This window comes from Crotalus tigris, unplaced genomic scaffold (genome assembly GCF_016545835.1).
Source record: "Crotalus tigris isolate CLP2741 ecotype Arizona unplaced genomic scaffold, ASM1654583v1 scf7180000018112.467796, whole genome shotgun sequence".
NCBI classification, from domain to species: Eukaryota; Metazoa; Chordata; class Lepidosauria; order Squamata; family Viperidae; genus Crotalus; species Crotalus tigris.
The window spans coordinates 328876-348577 of NW_024096831.1; the positions used below are offsets into that span (position 1 = coordinate 328876).

Consider the following 19702-nt stretch of genomic DNA (forward strand, 5'->3'; position numbering starts at 1 on the left):
CATGCGTTCAGCCATACCGTTGGTGGACGGGTGAAAAGGCGCAGACGTGGCATGACGAATCAGGTTTGCCTGTAAGAAAGCTTGGAATTCGGAGGAGGTGAATTGAGGGCCGTTGTCGGACACAATGACATCTGGCAGCCCGTGTGCAGCAAAAATCCCCCTCAGTACCTGAATAGTCTTTGCAGTGGTGGTGGATGAGACAGGCACAACCTCAAGCCATTTTGAATGGCTGTCAACAAGGACCAAGAAGAACTGGCCCTGAAAGGGCCCAGCGTAGTCAATGTGCACCCTAGACCATGGGGACTGTGTTTCCTCCCATCTATGCACAGGAGCTTGGGGCATCTCTGGGCGAGATCGTTGGCACAGGTGGCATGCGTGTACCTTAGCCTCAATATCTTTATCTAAAGCAGGCCACCACAAGTGGCTGCGTGCAAGAGCCTTCATACGAACAATGCCAGGATGACCCTCGTGGAGGGATTTAAGACCCTAGTCCTCATTGAGGTGGGAATGACAACTCTGTTTCCCCAAAGCAGACAACCCTGAGAAAGGGACAGTTCGTTCCTTTTGGACCAGAAACTCTGAAACTCAGGACTAGGGCAGTGCTCAGGCCACCCGGACAGGACCCAGGAGCGGACACGTGAAAGTGTGTGATCTGTACCTGTTTCAGCGGTAACATCCCTGGCACTAAGAGGGAGCTCGGGCAAGGCTTGGATTGATAGAATGTTGACAGCTGGCGCGGGGTCAGCTTCTACTACTGGCAGAGGCAACCTACTGAGGCCATCAGCATGGCCCATTTCTTTCCCAGGCTTGTGGAGTAATGAAAAATCATATGCAGACAAGAAAATAGACCACCTAAGCATTCTAGGGGAAATGATGTGGGGAGTCTGCTTACGTGTGGTAAACAGTCCCAGCAGAGGCTTATGGTCAGTGAAGACCGTGAAATGCCTGCCATATAGAAAATCGTGGAATTTTTTAATTCCAGCAACAACAGCCAGAGCCTCCCTGTCTATCTGAGCGTAGTTGCGCTCGGCAGAAGACAGTGTTCTGGAGTAGTATGCAATAGGAACCTGAGTTCCATCAGACCTGAGGTGACTCAGGACAGCTCCAACCCCGTAGGGGGACGCATCACAAGCGATGCACACAGGGAGAGACTCGTTGAAATGTGCAAGAACACTGTTAGAAGTGAGCAAGGCCTTGACTTCTTTAAAGCAAGCCTCATGTGCTTGTGACCACAGCCACACAGCATGTTTGTCTAGTAGCCTGTGAAGAGGCTCAGCTACACTAGCCTTATGTGGAAGAAAAGAATTGTAGAAATTCAGGAGGCCTAAGAAGGCCTGAAGTTCGGCCTTAGACTTTGGCCTGGGTGCTTCTAAAATAGCAGTTAGTTTGGATTCAGCAGGATGAATCCCAGCAGCATCAATTTTGAATCCCAGAAATTCAGTAGAAGGCACCCCAATCTTGCATTTGTCTTTTCTGAGCTTGAGGCCTGATTTCCTGAATCTTAACAGGACAGCCCTAAGCCTTTCAGCTAGAATGTGTGTGGAGTCTCCTGCAATCAAGACATCGTCAAAGTAGGGGCAGACCCTGTGTCTAGTTCCATAGATAATGGAACCCCTTGTAGCTTCACGTTGAGTGACAGCTTTTTCTTCATGGGCTTGTGTGTGCCTGTTCTACAGATGCTTCTTCGCGAAGCGCAAAAACCTACCCTATTCTGGCTGGGGAATCTGGTACCCTTCAGGCGTTCTTCTTGGGGTTGTGCCTTTCGTCGGCCCAGGCACACAGCTGCAATGTGCCCTTGTTTACCGCATGCCCGGCAGGTAGCGGAGCGGAACTTGCAGTCGGTTCTCCTGTGGCGACCTCCACAGCCGATGCACTTGAGCGGAGCCGAAGAGCTTCCCTTCTGGTTCTCTTCCTTCGCGGGGTGTAGACGGTCGACTTCCTCGTCCGGATCCTCCTCGGAGTTTCGTCGGACGTCTTCCTGGTGCACGGACGCACCCTCTGCACTGTTTCTGATCGGCCGCATGTTTTTGACGGCGCCGCCTGCTGCTTCTTCTGCGGTGACTTCCCTTAAGGCGTCTTGGAAGGATAATTCTTCCTTTGCGAAAAGTCTCTGTTGTAGCTCTCGATGCCTTAACCCGCACACGAATCGGTCCCTCAGTCGTTCCTCGAGGTCCTTGAACTCGCAGGGCTTGGCGGCCTTCCGTAACGCGGCGATGTATTCCTTGGCTGACTCACCGGACCGTTGATCCCTCTGTTCGAAGATGTGGCGCCATGAGATAACGGACACCTTGGGGTGAAGTGCTCCTTCAGCAGCTTCTTCAGGTCTGCGTAGCTTACAGACTCTACTGGGACAGGTGCTGCAAGGTTTCTGCGATTTCGAAGGCGTCTTGGCCGCAAACGCAAAGCAGGGTGGCCGCCTTCAAGCTATCTTCCCTCACTTGGTTTGCCTTGAAGTAGTTCTCCATTCTGGATATGTAGGACTCCCACCGCTCTGGATGTGAGACGTCGAATTCCGAAAGCCTTCCGATTTTCGCCATCTTCGGATCTTCAGGAGACGGGTCTATCAGCCAGCCTACCCCCGAATGCGCACCGGATTGGCGGGCAGCTGCCGAGTCAACGCCGTTCCTCTTTCGCCGCTCAGGACTCCTTGGGTAAGCTTACACTTCTTCCTTTCCAGGTAGTGCAAGGCATCCCACCTTCGTCGCCAGTGTTGAGTCCGTGGCAGGAAAACAGACACGAGAAGCAGCTGGAGTTCTCAGTTTCATTTATTCAGCGTTCAGCTTACAGAAAGATGGCTTCAGCCTCGCCCAAACGCCTCGCAGCCTCTTATATAGGCAACTCCCGGGTAAATGGGTTACTTTTCCCACGCCAGCACCCGCGCATGCGCACGGCGCTTGGCGACAGCCTGTCTGGTCCCGGGCAGCTTTGCACCTGCCCGGGACTGCCTGCAAACGCCCGAGCCGTTTGCAAGGCTCGGGACATAACAGTTTACATCTGCATTTGTACAGGGCTGGCTTATGCTTGGGACAGAAAGACTTGGGGGCAAGGCTGGTTTCTGCTTTTAAAATCCTTTCAAGGAAATATATTTTTCTGCCCTTTTAATATTTCCTTCTCTGGGGGGGGGGCTGACTTCCCTCAACACAGCCAACTTTCAGAAGATTGGTCATTTAATTTTATCAGGCTTTTCTCTTTTCTTATCAAGATTATCAACCCACACTTGTTTCAAACATGTCTCATTTGGAATCATTTATTTTCTGAATGGAATATTTTTGTTAATCAGGAGGTGTATTACTCATGCGCTATTTCAATAGTGACAAAATGATGCTCTGATAGATGTTTGCGAGATAAAAGTAAATACATGGGCTTAGAATTCTGAAAGAAAGGAAACAGCTTTCTTTTTAGAACCACTGGGAATGGAGACTGAAGTCTAACTCTTTGAAATAGGCAATTTTCTTTCAAAGACAAAAGATTTCAAACACCAAGATTTAAGTAATTTCTCACCTACACTTTCAAGAAAGCAAGGACAAGTGAGGGGAAAATACCTCACATAATCACCTGTACCAGGGTTAAGGATTAAAAAGATCAGACACTAATGAACAATAGAAGCATATTTATACTAAACTGCAAACCAAATGAAACAGTAAAGAAATGAAGACAAGGTATGGTGCATTAATGAGGATATGTAAGAACATAATTGCCGACACAAATGTGTAAATAGAAAGCATAGGACAAGTAAGGAGGTTAATGTAGTGTAGAGCTGCTTAAAAATGACGTGGATGAGACATTGATGTAAGAAACACAACTGCATGAAAAGACGGAATATGTTCATAAGATATTATGGAACAATGTATAAAATAAACCTGTATTATTTATTGCCAATTTCCAATGTAGTATTTAATAATAATAATAAAGTTGGAAGGGACCTTGGAGGTCATTGAGTCCAACCCCCTGCTCAGGCAGGAACCCTACACCATTTCAGACAAATGGCTGACAAGTCTCTTCTTAGAAACTTCCAGTGTTGGAGCATTCACCACTTCTGGAGACAGGTTGTTCCATTGGTTAATTGTTCTAACTGTCAGGAAGTTTCTCCTTAGTTCTAGGTTGCTTCTCTCCTTGATATTACTATCTCCATCACCTCTCATGGGTGAAATGTTTTCCACCTCCCTATATCGCTCCCCCTCTCCCTCCCCTCCTCTCCCCTTCCCCTCCCTCTTCCCTCCCTTCATTTCCAGTGGTTTGAATGACCATATTATTAAACTCTTGACAGTTGGAACTCATAATAATGTATTGTAGGTCCTTAGTAGTCAAGAGTTTATTTTATCCTTTTTCTGAATATTTGTGCATATTTCCCAGCTAAATGCCATTTTCTGCATGGGGTTTATACCAAATTTCATCAATTTCATTTTTAAGCAGTTTCACACCATTAACCCTGGTTAATATAACTTGGTTCTTTATTAAAAGTTGGGTGTCCCAAGAAACCTGGTGGATATAAGAAAAGTATTTGTGGGTACCATATTGCCTATGCTTCTCTGATAAGATCTGCATTCAGCAGGAATATAGTGTTACACTCCAATGCCTCTTGAGATTGATCAGAATTTGAGAGGGAGGGGGAAACTTTTGTGTCTCCATCAACTAAATGTTGCCTAAATGTCATCACAAATATATTAGAATAGGTAATTAGAAAACTAGGCAAGAGTCACCATCTTAATGAAAGGTCTGTAGGAAACCAGTATGAGGGTATCAATATTTACTGTATAGCACTCGTAGCCAGTCTGAAGGTTCTTTACAGTCCTCCCTGAAGCCTCTAGAATGATCAGGGCTGGACATTTCAGAACTGTTGGTTAAAAAAAATTCCTAATTCTGAATATTGACATCTACGTATCTGGAAGTCATCAAAGTTGGATGAGGCTAAGAAGACTACACAAAACAAAGACACCTGGGGAAAGCTGAAGAGCACAGGGAGCCTTGCTTTTAAATTGCATATTTGTGATGAGACTGATTTTAACAGCTTAGATTGGGAAAGCAAGCAAGATGCCTTTGCTCCTATCATTGCTATCAGAACACAATATAAAGCAGGAGAACAAGGCTTTTAATACTGTGAAAGGAATGCTGATTTGTGAGATTACATGACAGCAGAATTACTGATATTCCCATCCAGCTATAGTTTCTGCGCCTGGAAATAAAGTGCTATATATGTGTATATTTTCCAGTGCTGGATGATCAAAAAGGCAGGATGAGAAAAAACAATGAGAGACTAATTGTATGCCATTTTTAAAGATATTTATGGAAACATCTTTCCTTTTATCTGTGCATTTATTGCCAAAGCCTTCTGACATTTATTGGATCCAATTATAAAAACCATTACAAAATAAGTCACATTTTGAACAAACTGCTTGCCTAGTCACTTCTTTGGAAAGCTATATGCTTGTACAGTAAATAAAACGTGTAGCTTGAAAATTTTGTTTTTCCCTGATTTACCATCTCACAGACTAAGAGTCCTATAGCATATTCTGCATAGTTAGGGAGGACAGACAGACGGGAGAAAGACAAATACTAGGAATATTAACTAATCCTGTTGGCAGAATCTAGATAGAATGTATATAGATAGGTAGGTAGGTAGGTAGGTAGGTAGGTAGGTAGGTAGGTAGGTAGGTAGGTAGATAGATAGATAGATAGATAGATAGATAGATAGATAGATAGATAGATAGATAGATAGATAGATAGATAGATAGAATATATACATGCTCCTTTTTGAAGCCCTTCCCTTCACTTGACCTGGAATTGCATTAGATTGCTTTGTAATGATTTCAGAGCAGATGCGAAATAAAAATAAAGGGGAAAAATCCATCTTAACCTATAGAGATGACATTCTTACCATATTAAGTAGAAAAGTTTCAGAACTGAAGTTGCAATTTTTTTTACTGCAAAATTGTTTACACAAAATTCTTCTATTTGGCTGGGGAAATTATTAATTAAAAGCAAGAGTAGCCTTAATATTAGATCACAGTAAAAAATCCTGGACTGGACAGCCGGTGGTCTGAAATGTTATAGGTTATCCCACTCGGGCAGTGGGTTGGGACCTCCATCTTGGTTATTCTGTTTATGTCTATGTTTAGTAAATGAAACCATGTTCTATAAACTCTATAAAGTTCTATGAACTTTACATACATAACATTCATGCAATAATAAAGTTTTATTAAATCCATCCCCAACATTACTGAAAGAATGCTAAATTGGATTCTGCATACTTCTAGTCTCAGAATAACAAGAGCTCAGGGACCAGACAGAATGAGTAGTTTATTTATAACATTCAACCATCATGTTGACCTATAGTAAACAGTCCCGCACGACCAAGTTAAGCTCTAGCCAGGTAACAGACTAATCAGGAAATACTGATTCAGTTCTAAATAGTCTCATCATTAGTCCCAGTGCTGTATTAGGCATTTATTCATTCAGTCATTTATACCCTGCCTTATTTATTAGTCTTGGGGTGAGGAGAGATCTTAGGAAACCAATCTGTATTTCTTCCTAGATTCTGAGGTTAGAACATTTATTTATTTATTTAATTTTATTTATATGCCGCCCAATCCCAAGGGACTCAGGGCGGCATACAAAATTAAAACAATAATCTAACAATAAAACAATAAAATAATACAATCATACAGCGTGTCCGATCATGGCCCAATTAGATCATACATAACTGTTTAAGTGATTTCATGATGGTTTATGTTGTAGCAGATAAGTACCCCCAGCATCACCACCACCTCATTCCCAAAGCATATTAACATGCCTTTCATATCTCAGAACTGTTTTTTTCCATAAGCATACAATTTGGACCTTTTAAATAACGGAGAGGGAGAATGGTGTACAGTCAATGTTTGCAGGAGGCAGAATTACAGGAAAACAAACGAAAAAGCAGCTGTAAGGTATGCTTTCTAAAACTTTGTATTGATTCTATGTGAGGGTAAAAGAGGTGGGGAGGAGAAAGTAAACTATAATGGCTTGTATAATTGTTTCTTTGATGACAGATTGCAAAAATTGGGATTCTTGTTTAGCTTTCAGAAGACAGCTATGGGAGGACACGACAGCCCTTTTCAAATACCTGAAAAGGCGTAATTGAGATCAGGATAGAAATTTGTTCCCTAGCACCTGAAAGTGGAGGACATGAAAGAATGGGTGTGTGTAATACTGTAGAAAGGCAAATTCTGATGGGACTTAAAAAAAAAAAATCCCAGCAGTAGAGCAATTGATTACAGAAGCCAATTCACCCACAAAGATTGTGGATTTCCCTTCCCTTCCCTTGATATATTTAAGCAGAGACTTGACAGCCAACTCTCATGATGCCTCTTGCATAAAACACAAATCACGTACAGACTTTGTGTCTCATAAAGAACCAATATTCGGAATCCTGTAACACAAAGCCATATGTTAATGATAACTATATGTCTGAATCTTGGAAGTAAGGAAGAAAAAATGTAAAACTTTATATATTAGAAATAAAACTATGAATAAAACTCCATATATTAAGTGAAGATGTGAATTATAAGTAGTGGGCACATTATCAGTGCTGTTTTTCTCTGTGAAATAATGTGATCAGGATTAAAATGATGAGTTTTTCATCGTTTTTTTAATACAATATATAAAAGGTGGGATTATGTGAAGAAATAAATTGTTGCATTTTAAGAGGTGATAAATTACTGTACTAAAATTGTTTATATATGTTGAGATGAAAGAGGGAGTCATTTCTTTATACATTTCTTTTTGATTATTGTATTATTTCTTTTTTTCTTTATATATTTTTTCTGCACCTTATTTTCTAAAAAGTTTGTATTAGTTTTTTATTGGTGTAGTTGTAATATTTAATAAAACTATTAGAAATAAAAAGTTATTTTGATTACTCAAATCCAGTATTAAATTATTTTCTTTTCCAGACAGATTAAAAGTTATTTTGGGAGCAACTTTAAGAGGAGCTACTTTATCCAGAGCTACTGGAGGCTTGCAATTTCAAGTTATACTGAACATCTTTCTTTGCCAACCAGCTTTTAAAATAATTGAAGTCCATTATTTAATTTCCATTTCCCCATACTGTATAACCCAAAACTGTTATCATCTCTGAAAGCCCACAAACAAATGCAGAATATTAAATATATTGTTCAACAAACTATTTTTTCAATCAATTTACAAATTTGCCCCAGAAAGAATTAAAAAAAACCTTAAATAATGGCTGTTGTTAACTCAGATGCACAAAAAGTCACAAAATGTCACTGACACTTGGATGCAAAAAGGCATCAAAAGAATTAGAACACTCGTATGTTTAAAATCTTCAGTGGTTTATTACAAAATTATGGCTCTTAGGCAATTCCACATAATACACCTTGAATAAATATCAGGGGCTGACTAAGGAGACAGGAGAGACCAGATCACAGAGGTATGGCCTGGTTCAGTCATTGAAAGACACACACACAAACACACAAATGAAATTCCAGAACCCCTAATGCAGTGGTTCTCAACCTGTGGGTCGGGACCCCATTTGGGGTCGAACGACCATTTCACGGGGTTGCCTAACAATGCAGTCCACCATTTTTTCCCCCTTTTCCTTAGCTGTGCTACTCCCTTTTATTCTATTGGCTTTTGCCAATAGAATAGACTCTCTTGAATAGAGTCTAATTCTATTGGCTTTCAAAAGCCAATAGGAATTGTCCAGGCTGTCTCTGCCCTGCTGAGCCCGCCAAAAGTCCCATTCTGCAAACGGTGCTGCACCAGTTGAGTAGTCCTCGACTTACGACCGGTTGAGTAGTCCTCGACTTACGACCGGTTGGGGGTCGCGGCATTAAAAAGGTTGAGAACCACTGCCCTAATGTATTCCACCATTGCATAAAAATCCTTTGGAAGAATTGAGCACATAACTGAAGGTCTTCTCCTTCCCAACTCCACCATATTTTTTAGTACAAGATCCATCACTACAAGTAGTAATGGTTAGTAGAATTATTACTTCCCAGTTTAAATATCATATGCAGACAATTGGAATACAACTTCTGTCCAGTGTGGGGATTGTAGAAGTAGCTATCTGAATGGTCAATATGCTGCACTCTCCATTCATCCAGGGAGATCTTCGTGGCAATTTCAACATAAGTGCTGACTGATGTTATGCAGGATGGAAGCAGGCAGTTCTGAACAGATAAAATGCCTCATGCAGCAGTTCCCAGTTTAGTCATTTTTCTTTTCTTGAACAAAAGCATTGGGTTTCTGAGCAAAAGTCTCTGCAACCAGCAATGGGAAAACCAGAGAAGCATCAGCGTAGACCTAATAAGAAAAAAACACGGTAGCTGAGATGACTGGTCCCGCTCCAAAATATTCATCTGTTTTTTTTCTAAATCAAATTGCCTGTCAGGCTGGTTATAATGGCAGTCCTGGAAATCATGCCCCCATCCCTGTCAGCATGTGATCTCTTGTCCCACACATACCTTGACAGGCTTGGCATCCATACGGATCTTTCCCCAGGACACTGCCTCGTCAGGCCGAGCTCCTGAATCTGAACCATCAAACTCCTGTGCGGTGTTGACATATACGGAGAAGTCAGCTCCATTTCTCTGGAAACCAAAAAAAAAAGATGGTGACCTCTAAGGCTCAGCTGACTGATTATATCCTTGATTAGATATAGCAGGGCTATGATGAGCACTTCAGTTGTCATTAAGATCAGCATTGCCCTGATGTAGCTAATCTTTTCCAAAATGCAAGGGTATGAACAAGTGCTTTAGAGCAACTTCAAAAAATGATTATTAGACCCAACAATGATTTAACCTAACATTCTCCACTCTGGCAGAAGAACATCAACATTCCTTGTAGAAGTCCTTCCAAGCCCTACTAAACAGGACAATGTGAAGAAGAATGGCCAAGGTCTGACCTTACATTCAACATGCAGGGGACAAACTCACAGCAAGGGATCTTCCTGATTATCAAGAATTACCATGACCTCAACTGGAAATTTCAGTTTTGTGGTGATGACCTGTCAATTGAACAACTCAAAGCTATACTCACAGCCATTTTAATTTTCTGGGGAACTATCCAAAGTAAAAATGTTCACCTTCTGCACTGTTGTCTGGTATAATGGATTACTAGATTGCCTTTAAATATTTGTTTTATTGTTGCAAGCCATTTTGTCAAAATTATAAGAACTGAGGGATACCAAATAGCACCAAGATGTCTCTATATTCATTTTGCTTAAACAAATGTTTTATCTCATACCATAGTCTCTCCCTTCCAAATAAACCCTGACTTTGTGGCTACTACACACCACTTTCCCTCACCATCAGATTTGCATTGGCAATGTGGTGCTTAACAAGGCCTCCACCCAAGATGATCATTCCTGTCTTCCTGGCAAAGATGGCTTGGGTATTAATGAGTTTCAGGTCTGTAAGAGAGACGACAATAATGGTTATGATAGAAGTGTTGCAAATGCATTGCACATCTGAACAATAAACCTACAGCTGCAAGCTTTCAACATACAGCATTTGCTAACCTCAACTTCAATGCAAGAACTCACTGGAAGTTTACACTGTTTGCTTGTGATTCCAGTCAGATTGGTGTGTGTGTGTGTATGTGTGTATGTTGTGTTGTCCATTTCTTGCCCATGGGAGCCAGTGTTGTCCAAAGACATTTCCATGGTCATGTGGCCAGTATGATTATGTACCAAAGGCACACAGAAAGCAGTTATCTTCCCACCAAAGTGGTACTTATTTATCTACTCGCATTTGCATGCTTTCAAACTCATAGGTTGGGAGCTGGGATGGAAACTCATCCCATTGCATGGCACTCAGATCTCAAATCCGGGCTGTCAGCTTTCCGTACATATTTGGAGGAGATAAGTATCATTACTAAACAAAGAACTGAATGTTCCCTGAGAGTTAGGCTTATTGCATCTATTTACAGGAACCAATCTGAAGTTTGAAAATTAGGAAGTTTTTAGATATTTAATTTTACTAAATAATTGTAATTTCCCAGCACTGGAAAACTCTTGATAATATAATAATTGAAAGTCTCTTTCAAGATTACCTTTCAACTGTTACCTCAGAAAAAAAACAACCCATAAAGTTAAAATAATAAAATATCAGAGGCAGAAACAATATTTCTATCAAATCTGGATGGATTTTATCATTTGCCTTATCAGCAATAGAGCGTAATATCAATATTTTCAATACTGTATATGGTAATTTTCTACATGTATGGTATTGTATCTTTACTTGCTTTTTAGTACTTTTTATTTTCAACAGTTCTCTTCTATGTATCTTGCATGTTATTATAATTTAGTTACTTGATGTCTGTTAATCAGAGTTCAATAAATTTTTATAACTAAAAAAAGGCATATAGCATCAGCTCATAACCTTTGAGCTGCCTTTTTGTCTTAAAGTTGCAAGCAGAATACAAATTGCTAAGGGGCCAACTTATGTTGTAAATATTTTCATTCACCTTCTACGATGTCCAGCACAAGACCTGGTTTCTTATAGGAATGGAAAAAAATCATATCTCCGAGGGATCCATCTGTTATTGCTGGGCTCAATACAGGAATGTTATTCTGTTGAGAAAATATAAGTAGCATGGCTCACAGAAGCTAGAGAGGCACTGCCTGCATTTGTTTCATTCATTAAATATTTATTTTTCTTTCCTTGGAGCCCAGTTTTAAAGAAATATCTAATAATGGGGGGGGGGAAAGAACCAGCTACCCACTAGGAAATGAGTGGGACAGTAGCATCAGCAGTACAAAGGTCATGTGCAAGATCATATAAATACAGATAGACCTTGACTTATGACCAAAATTTCCACTGCTAAGCAAGACAGCTGTTAAGTGAGTTCTGCCCCATTTTATGACCTTTCTTGGCATGTTAAGTGAATCATTGAATTTGTTAGGTTAGTAACATAGTTATTAAGTAAATCCAATTTCCCTCTTGACTTTGCTTGTCAGGTCACAAAAGATGATCACATGACCCCAGGACACTGCAACCATCATAAATACTATTGCCCTGAAAGTAAGGCCTACCCAGAAAATAAGCCCTAGCTTGAGTTTTGGGGGTGGGCCTAATATAAGCTGTACCCCCAAAATAAGACCTAGTTTTGGGGTGAGCACACACTTAAAAATCAAGCTAGGGTGGGGGAGGGGTGTGTGGATCTGCCCCATGAGCCCTGCACCCACTTACCTTGCAGCCAGTCATCTCCTCGCCAGCCCACTTCTTCTGAGGCGTCTTCTATAGCCAGGCCTGCATTTCTCAGTCAGGCCTTCATTTCAGGAAACTCCACTGTAGCTGAGGACCAAACTATGGATTCAATCCATAACTCGGTACTCGGCTGCAGAGGCCTTCCAGAAAGGCCTGACTGAGAAATGCAGGCCAGAATGCAGATGCAGAAGAAGTGGACTGGCTGGGCAGGGCTGTCGGTGCAGGAGGTGAGTGAAAAAGATACCTCCCAAAAATAAGACTTAGTACCTCTTTTGGAGGCAAAAAAAAAAAAAAAAAATCTGGTCTTATTTTCAGGGAAACACGGTACATGCCAGTTGTTAAATGTCCAAATTTTGATCATGTAACAACATGGAGATGCTGCAAGAGTTATGTGAAAAATGGTCATAATTCATTTTTTACACTGTTGTTGTAACTTCAAATGGTCACTAATGGTTGTAAGTTGAGTACTACTTTTATAAAACAGGCCTTAAGGTGATCAGATATTAGAAAAAGGGAGACACTCCCATTATGTAACAACCAAGACAAGCACTTATTCACAAAGAAGTCAATCAACGGATTAAACAGAAATTCCTTTCTCAGCCTACCTTTTGTGCCCAATAACAGACTGATTCTGGATTGTTGATTTCTTTGCCAAGCCGAGCAATGAGCTTTGACGGAGTCCATTTCATACCCTGAAAGGCAGGGAGGATCAAAAAATGGTAGACAATACAGATGGGCATGGGAAAAAGTTAAGCGCAAGGATAAAAATAATTGAATCTAATGAACAAACTCTATGGATCATAGAGTTAGGGTTTAATATTATTAGGACTTGGTTTTAATGTTACACTGCCCTCCACCACTTAGAATGTTATATTTTTTTCTCCCTGGGTTATGAAGGAAAAACCCAAAGATTCAAAATTAGCACACATGGTAATCACATGACCCCATAATTTTGCAATTATCATAACAGAAACAAGTCAGACCTAGACTTTTCATCCTTAACATTCCAGGTCTCACCTCTGAGTCTTGTTCAGTCACCATCTGGTCCAGGATTGGCATTAGCCAGTCTTCAAACTTGCAGTAATTGTCATTGGGCACCAAGAGATTCCCAATCCTGGAGGAGGCAAAAGGAAATAGCTATTGACCTCTGCCTTGTGTTGCTTTTCTACAGTCCACAAATTATAGCATCTTCTCAGAACTATATGAGAGGTAATATAGGTTATTTTATAAGAGAAAAACTGAAAATAATATCAGATCACAATACCAGTCACCAAGATACTGAAAAATACTGATTTCTGATGGGGTCAGCACTACCAAAAGAACCACCTGTTAATTCCATTTTGCCGTAATTCTTTCCCTTGCAAACTAAAGTCACCGATGTAAGTGGGTGCCAAGCATTTGATCAGATCTTCCTCCACACCACCTGCTGTGGTCACCAAAACATCAACCTACAAAATCAAAAGTAACATGATTTATGATTATATCCTATGATTTACGATTTATCACTTTATTGTTTGTATGTACAGAGAGCTTATGTATGTACACTGAGAGCTTGTGCACCAGATATAAATTTCTTCTGTGTCCAATCACACTTGGCCAACAAAGAATTCTATTCTATTCTATTCTGTTCTGTTCTGTTCTGTTCTGTTCTGCTCTGCTCTACTCTAAATTCCTATTCCACTCCACACTCTACTCCACTTTCTCTATGAAGGATTACTTTGGTTCAGCGTTGCCATCAATCACACATCAATGGCTGATTATCTCTTTTCAGAATGATTGAAAAAAATATTTCCCATAACGTCTTTCTTTTCAGGCCTCGTATGTTCATTCAAATGCCAGAGAAACATGTGGTGTAATAAATCCCCCATAATTCTTCTTTCTAGAACACTCTCTTCCTTTTCCAACCATATAAACATACTGTCCCAAAGGTGCTTTTTCAGGAGGCAAATGAACTTTCTTGTTTTTCTTTGAAGATGTTTCGCTTCTCATCCAAGAAGCTTTTTTTTTAGCTCTGACTGGATGGTGGGTGAAGAAGCTTCTTGGTTGAGAAGCAAAACGCCGTCAAAGAAAAACAAGAAAGTCAGTTGCCTCTTGAAAAAGCATCTTTAGGACAACTATGACCTTGATGACTGAGAATCTTCACAGACACATAAACATACATTTTTTTTCCCTTAGAAATCAAAGATGGAAACATATTTTTTTAGTCAAGTCATACCATGTTATGTTGCACCAGATAACGGATGGTCTCACGCACACCTGAGCTGATGAGGTTGGAAGTGAAGCCCAAGAAAATTGTGCAGCTAGTCAGGCGACGGGCACAGGGATTCAAATCAGCATGATATCCTTCATCCTCACCTAATGGTGTCAACTTTGCTTCTATCTGCAACATAATCCAATTATTTGAATAAAATTCAACCCAGGTGCAACACTGTATTTCAGAGCTCATAGCAGGCAAGAAGGACAAACAAAACAAACAAATCTTGTTTACTAAACCAATAAATCTTTGCTTGATCTTTTAAGCCACTTATAATTGCCAAAGAAATGGGACACAGATAGAAAAAAGGTACATTTGAGTTTAAAAAATGTTTAGTTTACTTCCAGATCAGATAATCGGAAATGCAAGGTGACGTGAAGGAGAAAAAAAATGTAAGAGTAGTTTGTGGGAGAATACCTTCCTTATTTCTAAAATAGTGATGAACAGAATTGTATCACTTTTCTTTCCAAAAATCTAAGTCTAAATAAATCCTGTTGTTAAGAAAGGTTAAAATAAAGAAGTGTGAACTGTAACTTAATTTATGGGTAAAATTAGTTTCATTTTAATATGTGTTTAGAAAATAAGAACATGTTGGAGGATGTGAAGTCTGTAGCAGGATCTGAACATAGAAGAGAAGATGAGAAGGAGAATAGGCTATTTTGAGATGAGGTCAGCTGGCAAAGATAAAAGAATCACAACTGCATATTGATTTTAGTTGTCCTTACAAGTGATGCATTTGGAAGAGATGTTTTGGCAATGGAGACTGTTTTTAAGATACAGCTAAAAGATACAGGTAAAAGTTCTGTATACAGACCTGAAATGTGTGAACATTTTGTGCAAACAATGAACTTGTTCAATGCTTGACTTCCAATCATGGGTAGCAAAAATTCTACCAAAATAAAAAGGGTTCTTGGGGCAGCCACCATTTTGAGATGATTTCACCCAAAATCTACTTCATTCTCTCAGCCTCATATTACAGATTGCCCATCAAAATCTAGATCATAATTAACATTAATCAGTTGAATTCTATGTTGTAATGAGACAATAAGATTAAAGTTCATCATAGCATAACAATAATCTTTCCTATTTCTACAGACTTGTTTTTTGGGAATTGGGCAGTCTAGACATTGAGCAAATAAATAAAATTGGCTTTTTATAGTCATTTTGTGAAATACTGTGGTGTGCAGAGTATTACCAAAAAGCTGAATGTAGCCAAGTAAAAATGTGATCCAATTGCATCGTAACATAAGCAAGCATAGAGAATGTGACAATGTGAGCAAATAAAAGATACACAGGATAGGCAAGTATGTATATTCACTAAAAGTGAAAATAAGGGTTTGTGATACAATAGAATAGAATAACAGAATTGGAAGGGATCTTAGAGGTCTTCTAATCCAGCCCTCTGCTCAGGCAGGAAACTTCAGACAAATGGTTGTCCAATCTCTTTTTAAAAACTTCCAGCGTTGGAGCATTCATAACTTCTGGAGGCAAGTTGTTCCACTGATTGTTCTAACTGTCAGGAAATTTCTCCTTAGTTCTAGGTGGCTTCTCTCCTTGATTAGTTTCCATCCATTGCTTTTTGTCCTGCCCTTAGGTGCTCTGCAGAATAGCTTGACTCCCTCTTCTTTGTGGCAACCTCTGAAATATTGGAACACTGCTATCATGTCATCCCTAGTCCTTCTCTTCATTAAACTAGATATATCCAATTCCAGCAACCATTCTTTATATGTCTTAGCCTCATTAATTACATTCAAGGACAGAATCCAGTGTTTTTCTTTCTATCAGTCTACTGTCTCTTCATCCTATTGTGAATCATTCTGGCCACTCACCATTCGATTGATCTCATTCACAGCCTGTCCAAAACTAGTAGCCTGGAAACCGGTGTTGAGATAAGACTGGAGCAAGGCATGATAGTCTAATCCATGGTCAAAGTCATAGCCATGTACAGTTGAGCTCCCTTTAGGAAGTTCTGTGCTGGGCTTTAGTACAGCAGCTACTGCTCCAGCAGGTAGGGCACTGGTCACATTCTCCATCAGGTGGACAGTAAAACAATTTGTAGTCTGGGAAAATAAAGATTTGAGTGCAAAAGGTGTTCTGTCCTGTAACAATCATTACAAAACCGTGGATCTACACTTCTTAAATTTCTAGGCCCCTACAGGTTGAGTTTTCCAGGTAAGGAAAAAATAGTTTGAGTAATTCCCCATTCATTCCCCCATTTTCTGGATGGCCAATTCTATACAAATAGTGATGAACTTGCATTAACATTATTCCAGTAAACTATTTCTCTCCAAGCAATTCTGGATAATGACATGCATAATCCCCATTTCCCCTCATTAATTATTTTGCCTCAGTAAACACCAAGAGCCTGCTAGATTGGTACAAATGTATCTGAAATAAATTATGAAATGGTTGTCAAATTTAGCTAAAATTAGGTTCAGTTTTTTTCCCAGAAAAGAAAGACATTCCTGAGAAAGATCACACCATAAATCATATGGAAAAAAGGAATGAAATAAAAGAACAGTTGGATTATAAGCCAGTTTATCTCAAGTTATTTTTTTATGCTACTTTAAGCAGTTCATTGCAATACAAAGAATAATAACAAATCAATCACAACAGCCCTGTGAGGAATTCTGAGGACTGCTGGGACTTGGAGTTGAACAATGAGACCCCTTATCTTTGTTCTACCACTCAATACTCTCCCAGGAGATGCAACTTTGCAAATATTCCTGTTCAGGCATTTCAGGTTTCTGGTCATTTTTTATTTGCTAAATCTTTATATGTAATGGGAAAACAATGTTCCTTAGATTCCTGGGGCTTCCAGGTTTCAAAGGCATCCGAGAAGGGTGAGTATGCACGTGCGTATATGTGTGTGTGTTATACTGATGAAACGCAAGGAGGGGAAGACTTGCTGTACATCAGTGCAACACTGCTTTCATTCTTTCGCACACAAACACACTTCTGTCTATGCCTTGCGAGATGACACAGATACAGAAGGGGCCCAGCGCTTGTGTCTCAAGGCTTTTTGTTATGCCTCTACAGAAGAGCTGAAGACTTTGAGACAGGGACTTCTTGGTCCATCTACGATACAGGGGGACGTTGCAGGCATGCAAAGTCATCATGCCCAAAATGTGAGCCAAATTAAAGAAGAAAAACTCACGTTAGGTGAGCAATAATACTACATAACCTCATATTTCAGGCACCCAACGAGTCCCACTGAGCACCAGAGCAGGGTCCACAATAAAAGCAATGCAATGTTTTTGGTGGGCAATCAATGCAATGTAAATCCTTGGCATCCCCACCTCCAAAAAACCCCCCACCACTTTTAATATCAAAGCGTCCAGATCTCTCCCACTCTCCTGCCCCTTACCTGGAAGCTGAAGGAGCCCAGACTAGTCCACGATTCGTTTAGGAGGCAGCTCTGGGAGGCGGCAAGGGGACTTTTCTCGAGACTCGTAACGAGCTCTGCCACCTCCGGGGCCAACGCGCGCCCGCCTTCCTTTCTCCCTGGACCTCGGCCAGACAGGGCGGAGGAGGGCAAGGCCGGGCAACCCCCGGACCTCCTCGGGTTCGCGACGGCCAGCCAAGCGAGAACCGCACCGAGCGGCCGGCAGCGGAATTGGGCAGAAGAAAAGCTTCGCCGATTCCACTCGCTCCGCCCAGCTCTCAGCGGGAAAGGGGTCAACTTCCGCCAAGAGGCGTTCCCTTTCTCCCTCTCCAAGAGCGGATGCAGGAAGTCGGCTTCAAGGACGGGCGGAAGCCGGAAGAAGGCCGACAGGTGGTGATGTGCCCAGGCTAGTGCTCGACTGGGAACGCGTGTCCTTCTTTTAGGAGCGCGTGTTTTGTTTTTTGTTTTTTGTTTTTTTTTACAAAAGGGTCGTCAGGGAGGGCCGTGATAGCTCTCTTGACACGGACTATAAATTCCATCGCACCCAACCAGCCTGGGAACAGGACCCGAGTCTAGGTCACAGTGTTTCTCAAACTTGACAAGTTTAAGACCTGTGGATTTCAGCCTCCAGATTGGCTGGGGAAGTCCTGAAATTCCACATTTCTTAAAATTGCCAAGCTTGAGAAACAACGGAGAACTTAATCTAGAAGAGGCATAGTCTGGCATCCGCTAGATATGAGAGGCTGCCCTCCCCAAATCTTCCACCGCTAAGCCCACATTGGTTGGAGATGATGGGAGCAGTGCAACGATTAAACGAACGCAGTTATGCTAAAGCAGTTCTATAAGAGGCCATATCTTTTCAAGTGAGGGCCACTTGGATGGACTTTGTAATATACGAAATATGGGTTTTGTAGTATTATTGTTCTGACAAACTAATATGGGTTTTATCTTCTTTAATTTGGATCACATTTTGGACATACCCTTGTAAGGATGGAAAGCTGAAGCTTTCCCTTAGAAAACAACTCGCTATAACTAACTGCAAGGTAAGAACTTTCTCAGGTTGATTAACAAAAGGCTTTCTTTTCAAACGTTAAGAACTTTCAACTTGGTTGAAATTGTATCTTTTTACAATAGACTTTCTGGGACTCATGATGTCCTTTCCCCTGCTAATGTTTTACATTTTTTATACTTTAATATAACTCTCTTTTCTATGGTTATGCTCACATATCATTGGGTGCTTTAATTGTCCTGGACAGATGATTATTTAGAAACCAATCAACTTTGAAGTTCTTTGTTGTGCTAACTATAAAAGTAAATATAAGTCATTTTCCCAGATTCTTTCTTTTCATAAAGACACCCTCTCTTTACTGGAGTACATTTAATTGCTATAGTATAGAATGATCTTTTGATTCAGTTGCTAATTAGAGAGATTGTACTGAGGCAAAACCTAAACCAAATTTGGCCATCACTAGACAATTCATCCTAAAACAAATCAATAAACAGAGAAATATTAGAGTATGTAAATTATGTAAAATGTAAAATAAAGCGGGCTGGTATTACTGCTGGAATTTTTAGCTAGAACCTGATAATGACAGAGATAGTATTGAGTAATGTTTATCCATGTTTATTGAATAAAGTACAGTGGTTAGTCTCACCATAACAGAGATTTAGTTTTGGAACAGCATAGAAATATGAGTATTAATAAATCATGATCTGCAGGATTATAAACCAAGATAACTGGTTTCCTACACTGTGCTATACTAAAATCAAACTAGATTTAAGATTTGATGTCTGAGTCAAGGCAAAAGTATCTAGCTTCTCTTGATGCTAATCTTATTCCTTTTTTTAAAAAAA

At 40.5% G+C, this 19702-nt stretch overlaps 1 protein-coding gene across 1 annotated transcript; it reads right to left on the minus strand.

The window, feature by feature from the left end:
* Positions 1 to 8963: 8963 nt before the first annotated feature.
* Positions 8964 to 18099, minus strand: DHPS (deoxyhypusine synthase). The gene is made up of 10 exons (XM_039348031.1): positions 17831 to 18099; positions 16293 to 16523; positions 14425 to 14589; positions 13536 to 13657; positions 13227 to 13323; positions 12815 to 12901; positions 11467 to 11572; positions 10308 to 10411; positions 9465 to 9590; positions 8964 to 9303 (listed from the first exon to the last, which is right to left on the minus strand). Exons 2-10 carry the CDS (start codon positions 16494 to 16496, stop codon positions 9208 to 9210), a joined length of 1107 nt encoding a protein of 368 aa, XP_039203965.1. The 5' UTR covers positions 16497 to 16523; positions 17831 to 18099; the 3' UTR covers positions 8964 to 9207.
* Between the last annotated feature and the right edge of the window lie 1603 nt (positions 18100 to 19702).